The sequence below is a fragment of the Eleginops maclovinus genome, chromosome 20 (assembly GCF_036324505.1).
Source record: "Eleginops maclovinus isolate JMC-PN-2008 ecotype Puerto Natales chromosome 20, JC_Emac_rtc_rv5, whole genome shotgun sequence".
Classification (NCBI taxonomy): Eukaryota; Metazoa; Chordata; class Actinopteri; order Perciformes; family Eleginopidae; genus Eleginops; species Eleginops maclovinus.
This window is the reverse complement of record NC_086368.1, coordinates 7,810,238-7,829,659: the sequence shown is the minus strand read 5'-3', so window position 1 is coordinate 7,829,659 and position 19,422 is coordinate 7,810,238. Positions and strand designations below refer to the sequence as shown.

Genomic DNA, 19,422 nt, shown 5'->3' with positions numbered 1-19,422 from the left:
CAGTCACACTGCAGTAGATGTTTTTTTAAGATTACGCAGCAATTTTTCTGGAAGATGTTTGTGTGTGGTGTCTTATCTCTAAGGCCAGGTGGGCATATATAATAGGCTAGTTGTATTGTGTTATAACATAATTTGAATCTTCAAAATCTAAACTTGACATTATTGAAATCCTATATTTTAATGATAATATTATATTAGAATACATAGATAGTATGCACCTTAGCGTATCAGCAAGGAGAGCACAGCAGCATCACATCAATGTGAGAGTCTACGCTAGAGATATCCAACTAACTAAGGAGAGGAATCTAGATATTACACAAAGTGTTAAGAGAGTGAAATGTTGCTTTACCAATTTCAACACTTGATACTGTCACCTTGATTCCAATTTCAGATACCTGTATTTGCCTAACTGCATTAGTTTAAAGACAGAAAACATTTTGACTAAAAGTTGACTAAAACGTTTTGAGTTGACATCGACTAAAACTAGGCTAAAACTATGAAGGATAAAAAGGACTAAAATGTGATTAAAACTAATAACCATTTTCGTCTAAAGACTAAGACTAAATCTAAAATAGCTGCCAAAATTAACACTGATTGTCGTGCAGGAAGACCTATCCATGTCCCATTTTCAGTGTCCTGGCTGAGGTTATCAGCCAATATTTTACGATTCATTGCCCCCTCCATCATCCCCTCAATGCGGTGAATCTCTCTGTCCCCTTAACAAAGAAACCCCCCCAAAGCATAATGTTTCCACCTCTGTGCTTGATGCTGGGGATGGTGTTCTTGGGGTAATAGGCAGCATTTCTCTTCCTTCAAACAAAAACATGTCGAGTTGATGCCAAAGATATTGATTTTGGTCTCATCTGACCACACCACCTTCTCATAAGGCTTCTCTGAATCATTCAGAGGATCACTGGCAGACTTCAGATGGCCTGAACATGTGCCTTCTTGAGCAGGTGCGCTGCAGGATTTTCATCCGTTACGGAGCAGTGTGTTACCAATAGTTTTCTTGGTGACTGTGGTCCCAGCGGCCCTGAGATCATTAACAAGTCCCACCTGTGTAGTTATTGTCTGATCCCTTACCTTTCTCATGATCATTAATGCCCCAAGAGGCAAGATTGATAGTCATTTTGTGCTTCTTCCATCTTCTAAAAATCAAACCAGTTGTCTCTTTCTCACCAAGCTGCTTGTTGGTGGTCTTGTCTTCTATTCCAGCCTTGTGCTGGTCTACAATCTTGTCCATGATGTCCTAGACATTAGTTCCAGCATGATCACAAGACCTGTCTGTGGTCTGGCCCTCGGTGGAGAGGTTGTAATCTGATTTATTGACTGTGGACAGGTGTCTTTTATTAAATGAGAGGACTTATTTAACCGGTCCGTGGGAGCCAGAATTATTGTTGGTTGCAAGGGGATCAAATACTTATTTCCCCCAATTAAACGCAAATCAATTTATATCTGTTGTTTTATGTAAATTTCTGGATTTTGTTTTTGATATTCTGTCTCTCACTGTTAAAATAAACTTACAATACAAATGACAGACTCTTCTGTAAGTGGGTATACTAACTAAATTGGCAGGGGATAAAATACTAATTTCCTCCACCGAAGTAGTTTTTGTGCTGACCAACTCTTTTCATGTGTTGAACCTTTTGAGTTATGACACTTTTAGCATAAAATTGCATTATTTTCTCTATGATATTCCATATAGAACAGGGATGCCAGGGTTACGGCCCGACTATACATCAGGTCCGGCCCGCGGGTGATCAGTGGAGATTTAGAATCCTTCAGTTCATCTGATGGTTTTAATCAAATGATTATTATTATTTTAATTATTTCATTTTCGGTGGAATCCGTCAGTTGGTCTGTTGCTGCTGCTCACCTCAGCTGCAGCTGCGCCGGTAGTGCTGACGGTAGACTAGTTGCTATCAAGATGTTGTCAAATAAGAGGAAGGTCGACACTGAATGTTGCATCTTTCAGGATAAATGGAAAGAAAAGTATTTCTTTTGGGAAGTAGGAGGCAAACCCGTGTGTCTTATTTGTTCTCAACAAGTGGCTGTAGCAAAGGAGTATAACATCAAACGACACTATGAGACACACGCCGAGAAATACTGCGAGTACACAGGGCAACTTCGGACTCAAAAGCTAAATGAACTAGCATCATCGCTACAGAGACAGCAAGCCGTATTCTCCAAATGTTGAGATACACACGAAGGTTCGTTTTATTTTTATACATATCTTCTTCAACGCTTATAATTATTTTTTATTTTTGACTACACCGTTTCTGAAAGAGGAGTGGCTAAATGTTGTTAAACTTATACATTTCATTTCGTTTCAAGGGGCAGTGAAGGCAAGCTACATCATCGCTTGGGAAATTGCTAAGGCATCCAAGCCTTTCTCGGAGGGTGCATTTGTCAAGACCTGCATGCTAAAGGCAGCCGAGCTAGTGTGTCCTGACAAGCGACAAGCTCTAGCTAACATAAGCTTATCGAGGCCTACAGTGACGGAGAGAGTTGAAGAACTTTCTGGTGATTTGAAGAGTCAACTTAAAGACAATGTTAAGTCTTTCATCGCATTCTCTATTGCTCTCGACGAGAGCACTGACTTGACTGATGTAACCCAATTAGCGATATTTATTCGCGGAGTGGATGCTTCCCTGAATGTCACGGAGGATTTTGTGTCAGTCGTGCCAATGACAGACACCACCACAGCTAACAACGTGTTTGTTAGTCTTGTCGGGGCCCTGGACAATCTGGAGGTGGACTGGAGTCGCGCTGTCAGTGTGGCTACCGACGGTGCGCCTTCTATGATAGGAATAAAGGCAGGAGTAGTTGTGAAGTTGAGAGAAAAGGTAAATGCAGCTAATCCAGAGCAAGTATTCTGGAACTTTCACTGTATACTCCACCAAGAGGCTTTGTGCTGCAAATGTCTGAAAATGGACCATGCGCGTTGTTTTTAACAATGTGAATTTTATCAGAGCCAGAGGACTTAACCACAGGCAATTCGACACTTTTTTATTGGAAAACGACATTGATCATGGCCTTCCCTATCACACCGATGTGCGTTGGTTGAGCCGAGGCGCAGTGCTCAAACATTTCTACAAATTACTAACCCTAACCCTAACCCAGAATGGACCAGGGATCTTGCCATTTTAGTGGACATTACCGAACACCTAAATGTGTTGAATGTTACTATGCAGGGCCGCAACAAACTTGTCACAGAGTATTATGATAGTGTTCGTGCTTTTCAAAGTAAACTGGCGTTATGGAAGACGCAGCTCTCCAAGTGCAATGCAGCCCACTTCCCCTGTCTAAAGTCTCAGCCTGTCAATCATCAGAGTATGGACAAGTTCGCAAACTTGCTTTCCGGACTCAAGCATGAGTTTGACAATCGATTCACGGTTTTTACTGAACTGGAAAAGGAATTTGCGCTTTTTCGCTCTCCATTCACGAATGACGCTTCCGAGGTCCCAGAGGCGATTCAAATGGAACTGATAGAACTGCAGTGTTGCGCACCGCTTATGGATAACTACGCATCTGTTGCAATCGATTCATTCTATCAATCCTTGCCACCACAGTACCCAATGCTCACGGCCTTTGCAGGTAAAATACTTTGTATGTTTGGGACAACATATTTATGTGAGCAGGCCTTTTCCGTGATGAATATTAATAAATCGAAAGTTCGCAATCGAAAGTGCGCAATCGCCTGACGCACGGACATCTAAATGATGTTATGAAAATAGCCATTGCTCAGAAACTGTCACCCGATATGGACAAGCTGGTGAAAGTTAAAAGGTGTCTGGCTTCGACAAGTAATATGTAGCTGAAGTAGGCTGGTCTCCCCATTTGTCATAATCCAGGGTGATATGGGTGGGAGGGAATAAAAGGGGTTGGGGTTAACTTGTGATGAGTGGCAAAGTGTGCCTCATCTGTTTCTTTTACTAATTCCTACCTGATATTCAATCACATTATTGTTGTCCCCTATTGTTGGAGTACTTTATTCTGGCGCTTACTTTCTCTGACTTGTTTAGGCCTACTTGGCCTGGTTTTCTTTTAATTGGCCTAATTCTGCATTGACATTTTTTCATCTGCAAGCCTTCAATAAATATAATAAAAGTAATTAACAGTTTACACTTGTGTTATTTATAGGAAATGTGTGTTTTTTGGCACCTAGTGTCTATTTTGTTGCATTTGTAATTTATAAATGTAGGCTACTTGCATGGATAGGAAAATGTTATGTTTTTAGAGGGTAACTGTCTCCTGGTTTAGGCTGTAATTGTAATGTATGTAATTGTAGGCCTCATTGTGAGGCTATTTTGGTGCCAATGCAATTTCATTTTGATGTGTAGGCCTTCATGAATCATTTCAAATAGCCTGCCTATCCATGTGTTGAGTCAGTGTTTGGCCTTTTCAGTCTGAAAGTGTAATCCGGCCCCCTGAGGTCTCACTTGAAAAAAATCTGGCCCCCTGTCCAATTTCACCGTGGCATCCCTGATATAGAACATCCACAGTTGATATATCATACTGCCCAACCCATGAAACTTCAGTCATGTTTGCTATTAACAAGTGATTTGTAGCCACATAAATCTCTTGACACTTTTCTTTTTATATTTGTTGGATGACCCACTGGGCTTGTAAATGATTATTGTTTTACATTGTTAGATTTTGATATGCCATTTCCAAAACAAACAAAATACGACTTCTGCATCTATATACACTTTTTAATTCATCCAATCTAAGTTAAAGTAGTTTACTGCCCAGGATTGTGTGAAGCTGTGGTGCTGACAAAATGTCAGTGGAGCTGAAAGCCAGGCTGTCTGTCTGTTTGTCGTAGTATCAGTGTGTTACCCGCCAAGTACCAGCCACTACAAAGATTTGTTCAAAAAGATTAGTTTGGTCATTTTTGCACATCAATTCCCTTTGAGGAGTAAATGTGTCTTACTAGTAAACCTTTGATTTGGAAACTTGTAAACTCACAGGAAGCAGAAATTAGATGGTCCATCTGTGAATAGCTTGACTGACTTTAAACAAATTGAACACAGGTAGGTGAAAACACTCCAACAAACACAACATTGCCACCAGATGCATCCCCAGTGGTGGACAGACTGAAAAGTGCAATAAAAAACAAAAAAATCAATTTTAAATTCTTTGCAAGCCACATGCCAGGAGAATGGATAAAAGACAGGTAGCCGGTTATTCTGAATCATTTTTAAGTTGTATTCCTAAAGATTGGTTAGTAAATATGGGTCATATCAGTCCACATTTTGAGATTTTGATTAACCCGTCTTTGGTCGCCAAAGGTTTATGTCAGCCATTGGGTTTCTTTGGTTGATCCAGTATGATGGAGGATACTTTTGAATTGACAATCAAATATGTTACTTTACTTGAGACAAGTAGAAGCCATAGTGCAACCACCAATATAGCAAGATATCTTATACACAATCCCGGGGGAAAAAAAGGGTCAGCAGGCACCCAACTATTAAATCACAGGTGAGGATAGGAAGGCAGTGCTCTCACAGATGTAATTCTAATCTTGAGATCAAATGCTCAGCAACTGGACAGGAGCATAACCATGCCAGATCTTGACAGGGCACCTGACAGGGTCAAGATGTCAATGGAGATGGGTTCTTTCCTGCTTTCGTGCGTTGAAAACAGTTGAGTGGTTTCAGTTAGAGAGGCAGTAGAGGCTGAGAGGGGTTTTAAGGAGAACCTTTCTATATCTCTTATGATGGACCATCGTGTTCAGTGAAACCTGTCTAACATGGATGGTATTAAACCATAACACTGTCTGGGATCATATCGGTGCATCAGTAGTTCACATGACTGATCTCTCAGGACATGAGCTGAATTCTATTAGTTGATAGAGAAGTCTAGATGGTTATAATCACCAGTAGGAAACACCAAACTGATATTTTCCACCATTTAAGTGTAGACACTTACAGTATAACTAATATATTTCCTCAATGCTACAAAAGTAGTGGCAAGCAGAGCCATGAGCCTTTCTCTAATGAATCAGGAAAAAACTGTCAAGATTGTCTCAGAAGAACGCAAAGAATCATGGGTTATTTGATGTAACCAGCCAGAAGGCAATCGGCAGCTTGGAGTTAGGTAGGTAGGTGGATCAGGCAAAGGCGGCATTGACAAGCCGCCAGAAGGTTCCTCACATGAGAGCTGAAGGTCTCCAGGGGTTTCATGGGTTCCTAGTATTCAGAAACAGAGTCTGACCAGTTGTAAATCATATTCACTCTAATTGGCTCAGGTAGATTCCTTTTGTTTTGGATAAATGGAAACGTACAATGGACTGTTTTCACAAAGCGCTTCACCCAGTCTTTATGACTCCTAAAAGCATTTAACATCCACTTGCTCAAGGAAGTAACACATTCCCATTGGGAGCAACTTGGGGTTAAGTATCTTGCCCGAGGATATATCGACATGTTGACTGCAAGGGCTGGGATCCAAACCCACAATCTGTTTGGAAGACGACCGCACAACCACAAAGCCACAGTCATCGCACAATATACAGTATCTGATCATGACATGCATCAGAGTGGACTTGTTTTAAGTTGTAATAACATGGTTGGTTAAAATATAGACGGTAAAAAGAGGAAAGGTGCGAAGTAAAATTACAGTTTTCCACTGCAGCTGTTTGTTAATTGCCTGCAAGTCATGCTGCTGCCAGCGGGTCCATTCAGGCTGACGGTTTTTAGATTATTATTATTATCTGGTCAATTAGGACCCTCCGTGCACTTCAGATTTTAATCAGATTCATTTTAGGTCCACATTTTTGGACAAATGAATGAAGCTCTGGTAGATTTCTTCCGAGGCTCATGCCCCCACACCTCATCCTCTAATGACATCTGGAGAGTATGCCGGTGTTTGCTTCATTAGTAATGAAACAAGAACGTTTTTTAATTAAACTACTGTCTGAGGTAAGCAACCTGCAGTCCAAACAGGCAAAGAGCCTCCTGTATGCTCTGCAGGTGGAGCAGCACCAAAAAGCACAAGGTAGAAAAGTGGTTTCCTGTAACCACAGGTCATTTCAATGTCATGTTTTCCTTACGGTTACTGAATGAAAGTGGATTCTAGTAGCATTGCAACAGATTAGAGCTGACTGGCTGAGCAGGTAGCTGCAAATTTCAGGGAGCTGCTCTGCAGCATAGAGTGGTCAAGCTTCAAGATCCCATTAGAGAGTGAAACCTGTGTGAAATAGAGCATGATGTGACTTTTTCTCGTCAATACAAAAAAGGATTGGATTTGTTAGTGACTATTTACACTATATTTACCAAGTCTTGGAACTTTTACTTTGCAAAGTACAATTCAATGGACATAAATCTTGGTGATATATATGAATCCAAAACCTCTACGGAACGGTCCCCTCCCTTACAGAATACACATGCATTTGTTGCCAGGCAACCTTATCAGCAAAGCCGAAAGCATCAGCTTTTACTGGCATGCTGGAACTGATGGAACTGTCACTTATGCTAATGTTGGTTGACACCTACTTTTGATGTGAAGAAAAAGGGAAAGGGACAAGACTGGGTGTGTCATTGGACCTGTCAAACAGACCCTTCCCTTCACAGCTGATGTGAACTATATTAGACACGTGACACTTCCAGCCAGTTTATTAATAAGTCCTGCCGTCGTAGCAACAGCCGCCTCCACACTGCCTCTCACCACTGAAATGGATAATGCTACACTAAACTGTTTGTACATACGACTTCTAATACCAGAGAATTAAATCTCTTAAGGTCTTCCTCTTTCTTTAACAAAAACGATTTACACCAAACTCACTTAGATGCAGTTCTCGATTACAGTTCCTTCAAACTGTATTCAAGCGCTACATTTGATGGCCCGTATCCCTGTAAATTTGCCTTGCATGTTCATGGTCACATGCATGCATTCAGTGTCTCCAATATTTTAAAGGAAGGTAATGAAGTCTATGATTGATTCAGTGCGTGTCTAGCCGAGTTATTATTTTGTTCGTCTTCACACTGACAGTAAGACAGATTTCCAACAGGCAGCGGGAGGGACATAGAAACCTTTTAAAAGAAAGGTAGGCTTAAGTGTTATCAGGATGTAACATGCAGGGTTGTCAGCTGTGGTATCTGCTTCTGTAAATCAGCATTACTGCTCAATGATACAGGTCACACTCATGCTTGAATGCGGAGAGCACAGGACATTTTTCAACTCAGCACATTTGAATAATTCCTTGGCACTTTCCATGAAGCGAGGAACTATTTTGCTTGTTCATGATGCTTAATTAATACATGATCTAAAAAACTGAGTAAACCTTATAACCGACCATGATTGTCTGGTTGTGGAAAGTTGTCAATTAACCACTTTGCATTTCACATAACTACTAATTTAACAAAAAGGCTTGAAATTCTCATTTGCATTTGCTGATTTCTCCATCTTTTATTATGAAACTCATGACAGCTTTTGAAGATATATAAAAATTAAAATTAATAAGTATCATATTCTGAGGGTAATCCTTTTATAATAACGTGAATATGGACTATCTTGGATATTTCAGTTTAATCACTAGCACAGTCGGTTATACAGCGCTTCAGACAAATTGTTGCTGTAAATGACACACTAGGAGCCCAGAACAATCTATTACTTTGTGTGAAAAAACGTCTTTTTACACAAACCTAGTAATGTGTATTATTGAAGCCTTTAGCTATGGGGTTTTGCTAGTTTCAATATCTGCTCAATATGGTGGCCAACAGATGCAAACACTACACTGACCAAAAACACTTCCATTAGGACAAAATGTGCTGCAGCTTCAGAAACCATGCAAATATAAAAACACAAAGGAGCCAAAACACATGGAAAAGAAGAAACATTCACCAACTTGACGAAACATGCACAGCGTTTACTAAAAGCCTTACAAGGTTTAAGATTCAAGGCTTTTATTATCATGTGCACAGTAGCTACAGTGCAGTTATGGCAATGAAAATCTAAGATAGGATAGAGTAGGATACATTTGAATAAAATAGTGCAGGTTATGTTTCTAGACCAGCCTACAAGTAGTGCAATTGAAATTAACAGTTGTATAGATGTCAGAAAATTAAATAAATACAATAATCTTAAAGATGCAGAGTATGTTGAAAGTGACCAAGTAAATGCAGGATTCTATGTACATGTAAATAGAATTAAATATACAACAATAGAATGTAAGGTTAAATATGACCTCATATCCATTATATCAACATAATGCTGCAAACACAAATAAAAAAGGCTGCAAAAAGTTTGAAATACAGCGGAAAAAGGAACACTACTAAGTGATGCCCTCAACTTGTTGGCCAACTGTCACTGTTGGCATGTTTCATACGAATGAGTGATTTGTCAGTATATTTGAAATGACTAGGTTATCTACGTTAGCTAGCTAGCTTACAGCAGTTCTGCAATAATATCGGAAGGAATCACATTTAAAATGAACCAGTAAAACATACATTTTAGGTTAGTTCCCATTGACAGTTGGCCAACATTAAAATCTCTTTACATCAACATGTACTCAGGTCCCAGCTGTATGCATCACTTTTTAGTGTCCTGGTTGCCGTTGTGTTTTGAGCTACTTGCAGAGTTTTGTGTTTTTAGCGTTTCGTTTATGCAACGCTTTTAGTAAACGCTGTGCATGTTTATTGAATATTTGCATCATTTTTGAAACTGCAGCACGATAAATTATTTGAGCCATGTAGCGCGTTTTGCACATATCGGCCACCATATCTCAGTGATACAAAAACGAACAAACAGACGAGCTTAAACACAATTGTGTAAAGTTGAGATTGAGAAAGCAAAATTAAGGTTTTAAATAAAAACTATGAAGCTCACCTTTAGGAATTCCAGAAAAGCTGGTTTGGACATGCAGGCCTTTTTTATGAGAGCCATGGCGTTGGTGAAGTTGTTCACGTAATCACTGTACACATCCAGCACCATGGACTTGGAAAACTGCGGAAGCAAAACAACATGATAATCTGAATTAGTAACAACAGCCCTACAATGAGAGGGTACCGCCATCTCTGATTATTTTGTCATCCACAAACACAGTCATGTCATTTCTTTTGACAACTTGAATGTCTTTCTATCCATAAGGTTTTCAGGGCGACCTATAGGTAATTTCAATCTAAAGAGAGGCAAGAAAATGGCCCCCTTAAGTATAGTACTTTTGAAAGAAAAAATGCTTTGTTTACCATTCCAGTTACCACAACACCCTTCACGAGCCATTTAAGAGGCTGGGCAAAGAGGAATAAGGTGACCGAGTGCGGCGCTGTGTGTGTATGTGTTGGGGTGTGTCTGATCTGAAGTAGACATTTATTCACTCTCCTCTATTAAACACACACCAGGCAGCCAATAGTGACAGTTTTAGGAGTGATGGGGGATTAGCACATCACATGAAGGAATTAACCCTCTTTGCTCGCAGCCTCCTTCAGGATCCGGCCTCTCGGGTATCACTACAACATATTACTTTGCAGGTACATACATTCCAATAAAAAGCTCAATAAATGGAGTTCCAGTACTTTCCATTTCCAGTGTGCTCTTATTTAATAATAGGGATATAAATAAAACAGCCCTATAATGACCAGTAGAGAAGAAAAGGGTCCCTCTAATAGGCAAATAATGAGCAGACCTTATGGATGAGCACACTGCAGAGAATCTGTACAGAAAACTCTCGCTGAACACTATTATTGTAGTGCCAAAATGTTTAAACACATATCCCAGAGTGGTTTGGATGCAGTGGAGATATTCATCGCAACTATAATTGATTCTGAGTTTTGGGGTTAGCTAGCCCTGTTTGCTTAACCTGCAGCTCATTACACCCATGGGAGCAGATATTGTGCTATAGAAAAAGATGAGTTTCTTTAATAACAATAACAATAATAATAATAATACATTTGATTCATAATGCCCTTTTCATCAAAGATCTCAAAGTGCTTACAGGTTCAAAACAAAAAGTGGGAAAAAAGGGAAGGGAAAGGAAAGGAAAAAAAAACAAGATGATCAGTTTTTATAAAGAAATAAAGGATTTAAAAAAACTCTAAGGGGGACCAAAAGCTTTGCAAAAAAGACATGTCTTAAGACCTTTTTTAAAACAGTCAGTGGATTGTGGTTCCCTCAAGGTGTCAGGGAGGGCATTCCACAGATGTGGGGCAGCAGCACAGAAGCTCCTATCCCCCATTGTCCTGAGTCTGGTTCTGGGTATGTGGAGGAGGTTTGAGTGAGCGGAGCGGAGGGAGCGTGTTGTGTTTTGTGGGTTGAGAAGTTCTCTGAGGTAGGGGGGAGCATATGCATGGATACATTGGTGTGTGAGGAGGGAAGCCTTGTACTCGATCCTGGGGGACACGGGAAGCCAGTGGAGTGAGTGGAGAGTGGGGGTAATGTGCTCACGTTTCCCCACTCTTGCCCAGAATGTTATTGATTGCATGTTAACACTGAAACAAAAATAATGTATACACCCATGCTGTATAAGCCTCACTCCTATTTCACAAATATGAAGAAACATACCAAAAACATGCACGTAGGACACCTACCGAGGCAACAAATAAGTCCCCGATTTTCTCGCTGCTGTCCCACTCAGCGACACGTGATGCCAGAGCAATCTGAAACATGGAGTGGCACTGTGTGATCTCCCTCATTCTGAAAAATATAGGCCGGATCTTTCTCGGGCTCAGGATGCGTGGATCGGCTTCCATCAACGGTCTCTGGTATTCCTGGTGAGATTGAGAGAGAAAATTGGTTGTTGATATGTACATCTATGTATTTGGCAGGGGGTTCAAGATAAATCAGTATCCCACCTTCCTTAACATCTCTTCCTTTAGTAGCATAAATAGAAAGCTGATAGGTAGCAGAAAAAAATCTTGTGAATCGAGGGGGAAATGAGGAAATGTAGTCATGGTGCCTTCAATCTAAAGGCGTCACCTGGAAAACATTTGACGCGTGCAAACATGTTCACAGCTCAAGGTGACTTGTAATCATAAAAGCCAGAATAATAATGGCAAAAGGCAGCTCCCAGCAGAGCTGCAGATTCAAAAGCAACACGGTAACAGAGGCACTGATTGATTCTGCAGTCAGCACGCATGTGAATATTAGCATGGCCTCTAGAAATCAGTTGTCTGTCTGTTTATGGACAAGATTCTTTGTGGGAGGCAGAAAACACGGCTTCTTTGAAACATACCAGAGTATAGATATTGAGAACAAGCTAAATGTAAAAGATGAAGAGCCAAAAATGGTGGTAATTTTCATTGATGTTTTGCAAGTTTTTATCAACGCAAATCCATCAAAGCAAATAAATCATCGACAGAAGGATTAACATGCAATCGGTTTTACTGCAATAGTAAAAAGTATCAAGTCTAATTGTGCTCGTGGCCTTTCATCTTGTATGTGTTATTTGTCTGGGGACACTTCGTTTACCATTCAGCTGGACTCCCTGAATAACAAGAGAGATTTCAAACGAGCTAAACCTCCAAAGTATCACGCATAATCATGTCACACCACAACAAAGGTAGCGCCTTGCATCTCCACGGTGGAAGATTTTACAAGACATAAGGAAACTGTTGATAGCTGCTGATTCCATTTCAGTAGGGTGCTCTTATTTTTTCTGTGATGAGGAGATAACAAGTCACCACTAAAAAGAGAGATAAAGGCGAGAGGCTGCATCCAATCCCGAGCCAGCCTTACAGTCCTTCTCTCTTAGCGTCATCGCCACGCCACAGAAATGAGGGTGGCTGTTTTTATCAGGACTACTTATGCTGAGACACCTCTGTAATTTGATGGATATCACTGCTCCTCTTTCCGGTGTTATTCATAATGGCTAAATGGTGAAGTTATTGCATGTGGCAGTGAAGTACAAGAGGGACTGAACAGCTCACCTGCACGATCCTCCGGAGAGACTCCAGGTAGCTGCGCTCGCTCTGGATGATGGAGCTGAGGATATGGCGCCTGACAACCTGCGCAGACAACAGACCAGTCAGGAAACGCAGCGCTAAGAGGACATGATGGGACTGCAGCGCGTGCTGTGCTCACAGTTAAGCACTCCAAAGGTTGATGGATTGAACAATAATCAGGTGTTTGTCACGGGAGGAAAAAGACTCAAAGAGAAGTAGGTGTGTTTGAACAAGGCCCCCATCTAAGTTCTCAATTGAAGGGGGCTGCACGATTTATTTATTTTCTAAATAGCAATATGGTCTAGTGCAATATCAAAATTGCAGTAAGCACAATGCTTGGTAAATATAAAATGAGTGAGAATATAATACTGAAAGTATATCTTTTTTGGGCTGCAATAGTCTGTAGAGACTTGGCTTGTTAACAGAAGGCTCACCGGTTCAAGTCCCAATTAATAAAGGTGATTTTAAGCCTAATCTTATTTTGGTGTTGTTGAAAGGTTCCAGGTCTACAAATGTTATTTTACAGATTTTTTATTTATTTTTTAAATCCTTGTTTGGTATAGATCTTCAAAATAATTGATCTTTTTTTAAATAAGTACATATTTAAGAAATGTTCATTCCCTCTAATATCGTAAATCATATGGCAGTTAAAATAATTGCAATTATAAAATTGTTTTCCAAATTGTGCAGCTAGCATATAGATATGTCCAAATTAGTGGTTTCAGTTTTAAGAAAATGGATAGCGCCCAAGGGCTTTTACCACACCTCAAGAGAACGGTGTAGTTTATAAAAATCTGGGCTGGAATTACGGGAGGAAGTTGTAGACAAGATCTGTAATGTTATAATTTGTATTTTTGTTTTATATGCATTTAGGTTTTTGCAAGCCTTAAGTGTTAACATGGTGAAAATACAGCATCACTGGCAAACAATTTGTAACATGTCAGTCTAAAGCCTGATCTTAAGGCTACTGGGTACAAAATGGGTTCACATACAGTAAATACTCAATGGTACATACAATACATGTTCCTGCATATGTGGGTTGAATGAATGTAGGAAACATTGCTTGTTAAAGTGTGAGGTGCACCTGGTGGCTGGTGAGCCCCTCTGGCATGGGGCTCAGCTGTGGGGGAGGATTCTTAACGTCTGACACAGCCACATCCAGGTATCCTGCATCATCTTCCTCCTCTGCACACATTCAGGAAAAAAGAAACATACAGAAAGGTTAAAAAGAAAAGAATGCATGTGTGTGTGTGTGTGTGTGTGTGTGTGTGTGTGTGTGTGTGTGTGTGTGTGTGTGTGTGTGTGTGTGTGTGTGTGTGTGTGTGTGTGTGTGTGTGTGTGTGTGAGAAAAATGAGGCAGACAGGGAAAAACAGAAAGGCAGCCTTCAGATATTGGTGCAGCTAGAGACACATTGCGACACACCAAGTTTATTACATCGAAAATATGAAGAGGTTTCTATACTCTCTGAGAAAGAGACGGAGCGAGGGAGAAAGAGGTGTTGAGGAAAAGGTAGAGGGAGAGAGAGAAGCCTTCGGAAAAAAGGAAATAACTTTCAAAACAATACTGTATCTCTGTTTGAGTAAGAGAGGCACACAGAAATGTGTCTGCAAAAACACCATCCAACAAATTCTCATTTCCGCACTGGCACAAAGACATTCTACAGTCAAAAAAAAAAGAAAAAAATCCCACTTCACCCGCAACATAAAGACACAGATACCAAAAGCTTCCTTCCACCGTTCCAATTAAAGTCTTTGGAATGATAACAGAGGGATTGTTGGAAAAAGAAATATAATCCCCCCCCCACCCCCCCATCAACACCTAAATATAGCATCACTGGCCTCTTTGTGATGGCTCGGAGATTTGTTTGAGGCGTGGATCTGGTGTCTATGGTTTGTGGAGCTGCTCGATACTCCATTAATGGATGGTAATCTCTGTCTATTGTTAGGCAAGGTCTCCTATAAAGGAACCTATATTGTACCGCACAGATTGCCTTTTCTTTCTAGCGCATCAAAAAACATTACTGGACCACATCGCCTGTCTTAAAACTGTGAAAGCCTGTCTGTTTTAGGTATCATAGTTATAATCAGTGAGATCTTTTCTCTTCAGTTCTTTCGTTTCACCCTGAGGGGATTTGTATAAAGAAAAATTAAGATTTTGTACTCCATCAGCCTTGAACGCTACGCTACTTTGGCTTGCCTGACGTTGCACAAAAGCAACTTCCTGTATTTTAAAGAGTCCACTGTAAGGAGTTAAAACCAACACTTCATAAGCGATTCCCATTATTCAGTATAGTATAACTCTTTCATCCAAAGAAACCCAGCTGACCGACGTTAACAAAGTTGTCAGACTTCCCCCGCATGCATTACCCGGTTGATCCTTTCTCTGCAGGAAGTTAACTTTTCTCATGACGGCTATCTTGGTCTTTTCGAGCCCGTCCTTCGTTCCGCTTCTGGCCGCCTTCATGAGTTGCTGAACCTGGTAAGAAGGAGCAGAGAAAGACAATGGAGGAGCTTTAGAGCGCGAGGAAAGTCCCATGCTGTTCAGACTTGATAACCTACGGTGCTCCTCTGCAGAGAGATGGAGAGAAGTGGCGCTCAGTCAGCGGGCTCATCGTGAATCTCAGCATCTGCGACTCCCTGCGGGTCACCGCACAGCCCTCTAATCAAGCAGACTATGAGCGTATCATCTACAGATTATCCTAACAGAGTGAGTTCCAGTGTGGCTCAGTGTGGGAGAATCCGGCTGACCACAAATTCCCCCGAGCTTCCCGGAGGACCTGCAACCAGACTCCAGCCAAACAAGAATACACGCAGGGTGGTAGTATTTTAAAAGGATGCTACTTCAGGAAAGTGGGTCATTAATTGGGTGAGAGTTGCAATGGCGTTTATGGAAGTAAACGCGGAATCATGCTTAATAATTGATGTGTCCCATGAATGCATCTTGATGTTAAACCAGGCAGGGGAAGAAGAGAGAGATTGACAGAAGAGTCTCAAAGCAAAGTCCAAAGGGAAGCCGGGGAGAGGCTGGTGCAGAGAGTCAGTTAAGCCTTTTGAGCCAGCTGAGCATACAACACAGCATATTTCAGCTCAGGGTGATCATCAATCCTGTTGACAAACATCTAGCAGAGAGATTTGAGCTCTGCAGATAAAATAGCGTGATATAGCTGCGTTCACTTGCTGCTGGAAATATACCTTGATGTCATAGTTGTGCTTGCCAGAGAGTCTCATGGCCAGCTCTCGTTTGGTCCTGGCACAGCGTTCCCTCAGCCGACTCACATCAGGAGAGAGCTACAGGTGTTGGACAGGGACAGGCGGGGCAAGGAGGGTGGAGGGGGAGGTCGCATTTAGCCACGAAAGGCGTAGAGAGGAGAAAAGAAGTAGGGGAGAGGAAAAAGAAAAAAGGAAACGGAGGCAAAAGTGATCAAGGCAAAATAAGCTATGCAACATTGGGAATTAATCACAAGCGTAGAGAATGAAGGATTGGTGAAAGGGGTTATGATGTAGGATACTTGTGGGATGGTACAGGAATGAGTTCTGCTACCCGGAAATAAGTTGCCAGTTTAGGGTTAGCTCGTCTTGAATTCATTGGTTTTTTGGTGAAACGTATTGTTGTGCCCCACACGTGTCCTAACCTTTTCACACTCTGTCTGAAACCAGACCCCAGTCTGCTCTGATTAGTTAGCTTGCTGGCTGTTGGGATTAGTCAACCACTTAAATGTCCCGCCCCTTAGCCTATAACGTACGAAATGTTTGAGCGCTAGCCAATAGAAGCGTTACATAGTGATATCACTGTTACGGAAGTAAACAAATGATTCCAATGGAGCCGTTTGCAGACCATTTACATGCAGCAAAACCAATATAACACACAACAGGAAAGGGTAAACCAAAAAAGCTTAAAATGGCCCCTTTAGGTGGATTGTTATAGCCTAACGTCAACTATTCACATCTGGCTATTGCATGTATGCTTCAGAAATGATCAATGTGGTGAAGTATGGAAGTAACATAATTGTTTGTTAGCCACAGAGATTATTTTCAGCAATATTCCAAAAGCAATAGAAAATTCCTGTTGATCTTTGTAGAAGAAGCCTTGTGATACTAGTTTCCAGGTTGGCCTTCAAATGTTGTTATCACTGCACGACTCTATGGACACTGGTTTATAGAAGGGTGGAGGGTGAAGGGTGCAGGCAGTTATTAAAGAAGCAAACTCTGTCCCAGCTCTTCCAGGGTATTCAAATTAAGCTGTAAACTGAACAAGGGAACTTCAGGTACACTTGCTGCAAAATTAATCAGGCGAATAATTAAAAACTATGTGTTTTGGGGTGAAGGATTTGCTAGCTATAAAAGTGTTGTTGGCCCCGTAATAATCAAGGTTCTTTCATTAATTGTTCAAACAGAGCAGCTGAATCCTTTCTTGTGTTCAGTGGTCTGGGACAAGCAATCTGAGAGAAATGTGGTGGGTTTTTTTTCACATCAGACCTTTTTTGTAATTACCTGAGCAGCTCATTTCAGTCCAATACATCAACTTTATTTTCTTTGGTCTCCCTTGTTTCTCAAAGCACTGATTTGTCTTGCCTTAAAATGGAATTTTAGTCATACGAAAACACCTAAAAATGTAAAAATATGTATAGGTGAGTACACATCTATACATTAATAAGGATTGAAGTCAAGCAAAATATGTTTTATTGCTATGGCTCCAAATTGTCCCTACGTCTGCAGAGGTGCATGCACGGTAAAGGCTGGCGAAGCATAAAGGAAAGGCAGCACAGTGTGAATGTGCACACAGTGCCATCATGTGGAAGACTGACACTGTGGAGCCGTACTGCACACCACTGATGAGCAGCATCCTTCGCAGAAAAGAAGGCGAGGAGATCTGAGGCTTTTCAAACTGAAACGATTCTTGTTTACTTTCATCCGGCAATGAATGTTTAAGGCCTAGACGGACTGTAATACATGTTTCATGTTCTTTATAGTCTCCTTTATTCCTTTATAGTTATATACATTAATGAAGAGGACTGCGCCGGAGGAACAGGAAATGAAATATTCTCCTTGATTATTATTTCGTGCTGTAAAGCAAACCAACAACAACCTGGGCTGGCCACAACAAAAACTGAAACGTTGACTTTAATTAAATGGATTATTTCCACAGATTTCACATCACTGTAGTAGGTCAGTTGAAAGCGATAATTTTAAGTTGAAAAAGTAGTGTTTTTTATTAATATTACTGCTTTCAACTAATATAATACAGTTTGGTAAAATCTGTTGACATATTACATTTAATTAAAGTCAAAAGTTTTTCATGATGCCGTAAAAGATCAATTGAGATGATAATGAGATAAATACACATGCATCCACAAGCTCACTAATACTACCTTGCTCCGTGTTGGTAATTTGGTCTCGTTATCAGACTGCTCATCATAGCTTTCAAACTCACTGGAGCTCCATCCGTTGTCTCTATCCAGAGGACGGCTGTCTCTCTGAACATCTTCATAGATCATATCTGCCAAAAACACACACAATGTTACACGTCGGAAACTCCACATCAAAAAGGACAATCATCCTTAGCAAACACAAAGTCTGTCGCAGCTACTCACCTTCATCGGGAGAGAGGGGCTCCTCGCTTGGAACATCATCATAGATCACCTCGGGAGCCTCCGCCGTCTGTGGCTCAGCTTTAGCCGCGAGTAAAGCTGGCAAAGACAAGCCAGTATAGCATCAAAGTAAACACAGTTTTTTTTTAAAATAGAGACAGAGTGGTGTTTTCTTTATCTTTTATCTCCCTTACTCTTTGATAGTTGCACCTCCTGTTGTGAAGGCTTTTACATTTCTCGCCTAAAAACAACACACACAGCTCCAACTAAATTGCCTGAATCCTTTTTGGTGAAACAGAGCAGATATAAAAGACGCCAGATCTTATGCCTCTGGTTAGGAATCTACACAGCCTTTTGAATATTTCCATACTTAATGTATCATTTGCATTTAAAGGTCTTCTTTCTCGGGGATATCTGCATGTGCATTGTGCTGTAATGGCTCTGTCCATGTGATGCAACATGATTGTATCCAGTTTGTTTGAGCTATAGACCCCTTCTATCTCCACGCTCGAAAGGATTTGTCGTTAACTGCTTTGAGACTGTTTCAGCCGAATCTAGCTCAGTGAGCTTTATTGATTTGGTTTTAAACTGCGATTTGCCTTTTACATTTTCTCTAAAGCCCTGAAAAGCAATAATCACTGTTTTCAATTAATCTGATTGGAGATGTGTATTCTGTTAGGGATTATTCAGCAGAGATCTTAAAACTGGAAATAACCTTGGATACAATCCAGGAGATGAATAAGTGCGTCTCTACAAAAGAGGATTAGTTATACCAATGTTCTTTATATATATATCGCACACTTTCCTACACTTGTGCATTCAGAACAGAGGAAATAACAACTGGATTTTGGCTAGCAGCCTGATTATCAGCAGATCTGCACAGTGACTGTCTCATGGGAACATGGCCTGTTATTCCGAATGTTGTAAACCAAGTTTCCTGTTTTCCTGCTTTTACT

The 19,422-nt window shown here is 40.8% G+C and overlaps 1 protein-coding gene across 4 annotated transcripts in view; it reads right to left on the bottom strand.

Moving 5' to 3' along the window:
• The window catches only part of arhgef10la (Rho guanine nucleotide exchange factor (GEF) 10-like a), a 137,974-nt gene that overhangs the window by 91,289 nt on the left and 27,263 nt on the right, over window positions 1-19,422 (bottom strand). For 3 of the 4 annotated variants that reach the window (XM_063910855.1, XM_063910856.1, XM_063910857.1), the window contains exons 5-12: window positions 18,470-18,565; window positions 18,248-18,375; window positions 16,071-16,166; window positions 15,246-15,354; window positions 13,963-14,063; window positions 12,864-12,941; window positions 11,526-11,705; window positions 9,829-9,945 (exon numbers count right to left, since the gene is read on the bottom strand). In XM_063910855.1, coding sequence (XP_063766925.1) covers window positions 9,829-9,945; window positions 11,526-11,705; window positions 12,864-12,941; window positions 13,963-14,063; window positions 15,246-15,354; window positions 16,071-16,166; window positions 18,248-18,375; window positions 18,470-18,565 — 905 coding nt within the window. The remainder of the gene's footprint in view (window positions 1-9,828; window positions 9,946-11,525; window positions 11,706-12,863; window positions 12,942-13,962; window positions 14,064-15,245; window positions 15,355-16,070; window positions 16,167-18,247; window positions 18,376-18,469; window positions 18,566-19,422) is intronic. The other variant, XM_063910859.1, reaches the window with a different exon arrangement.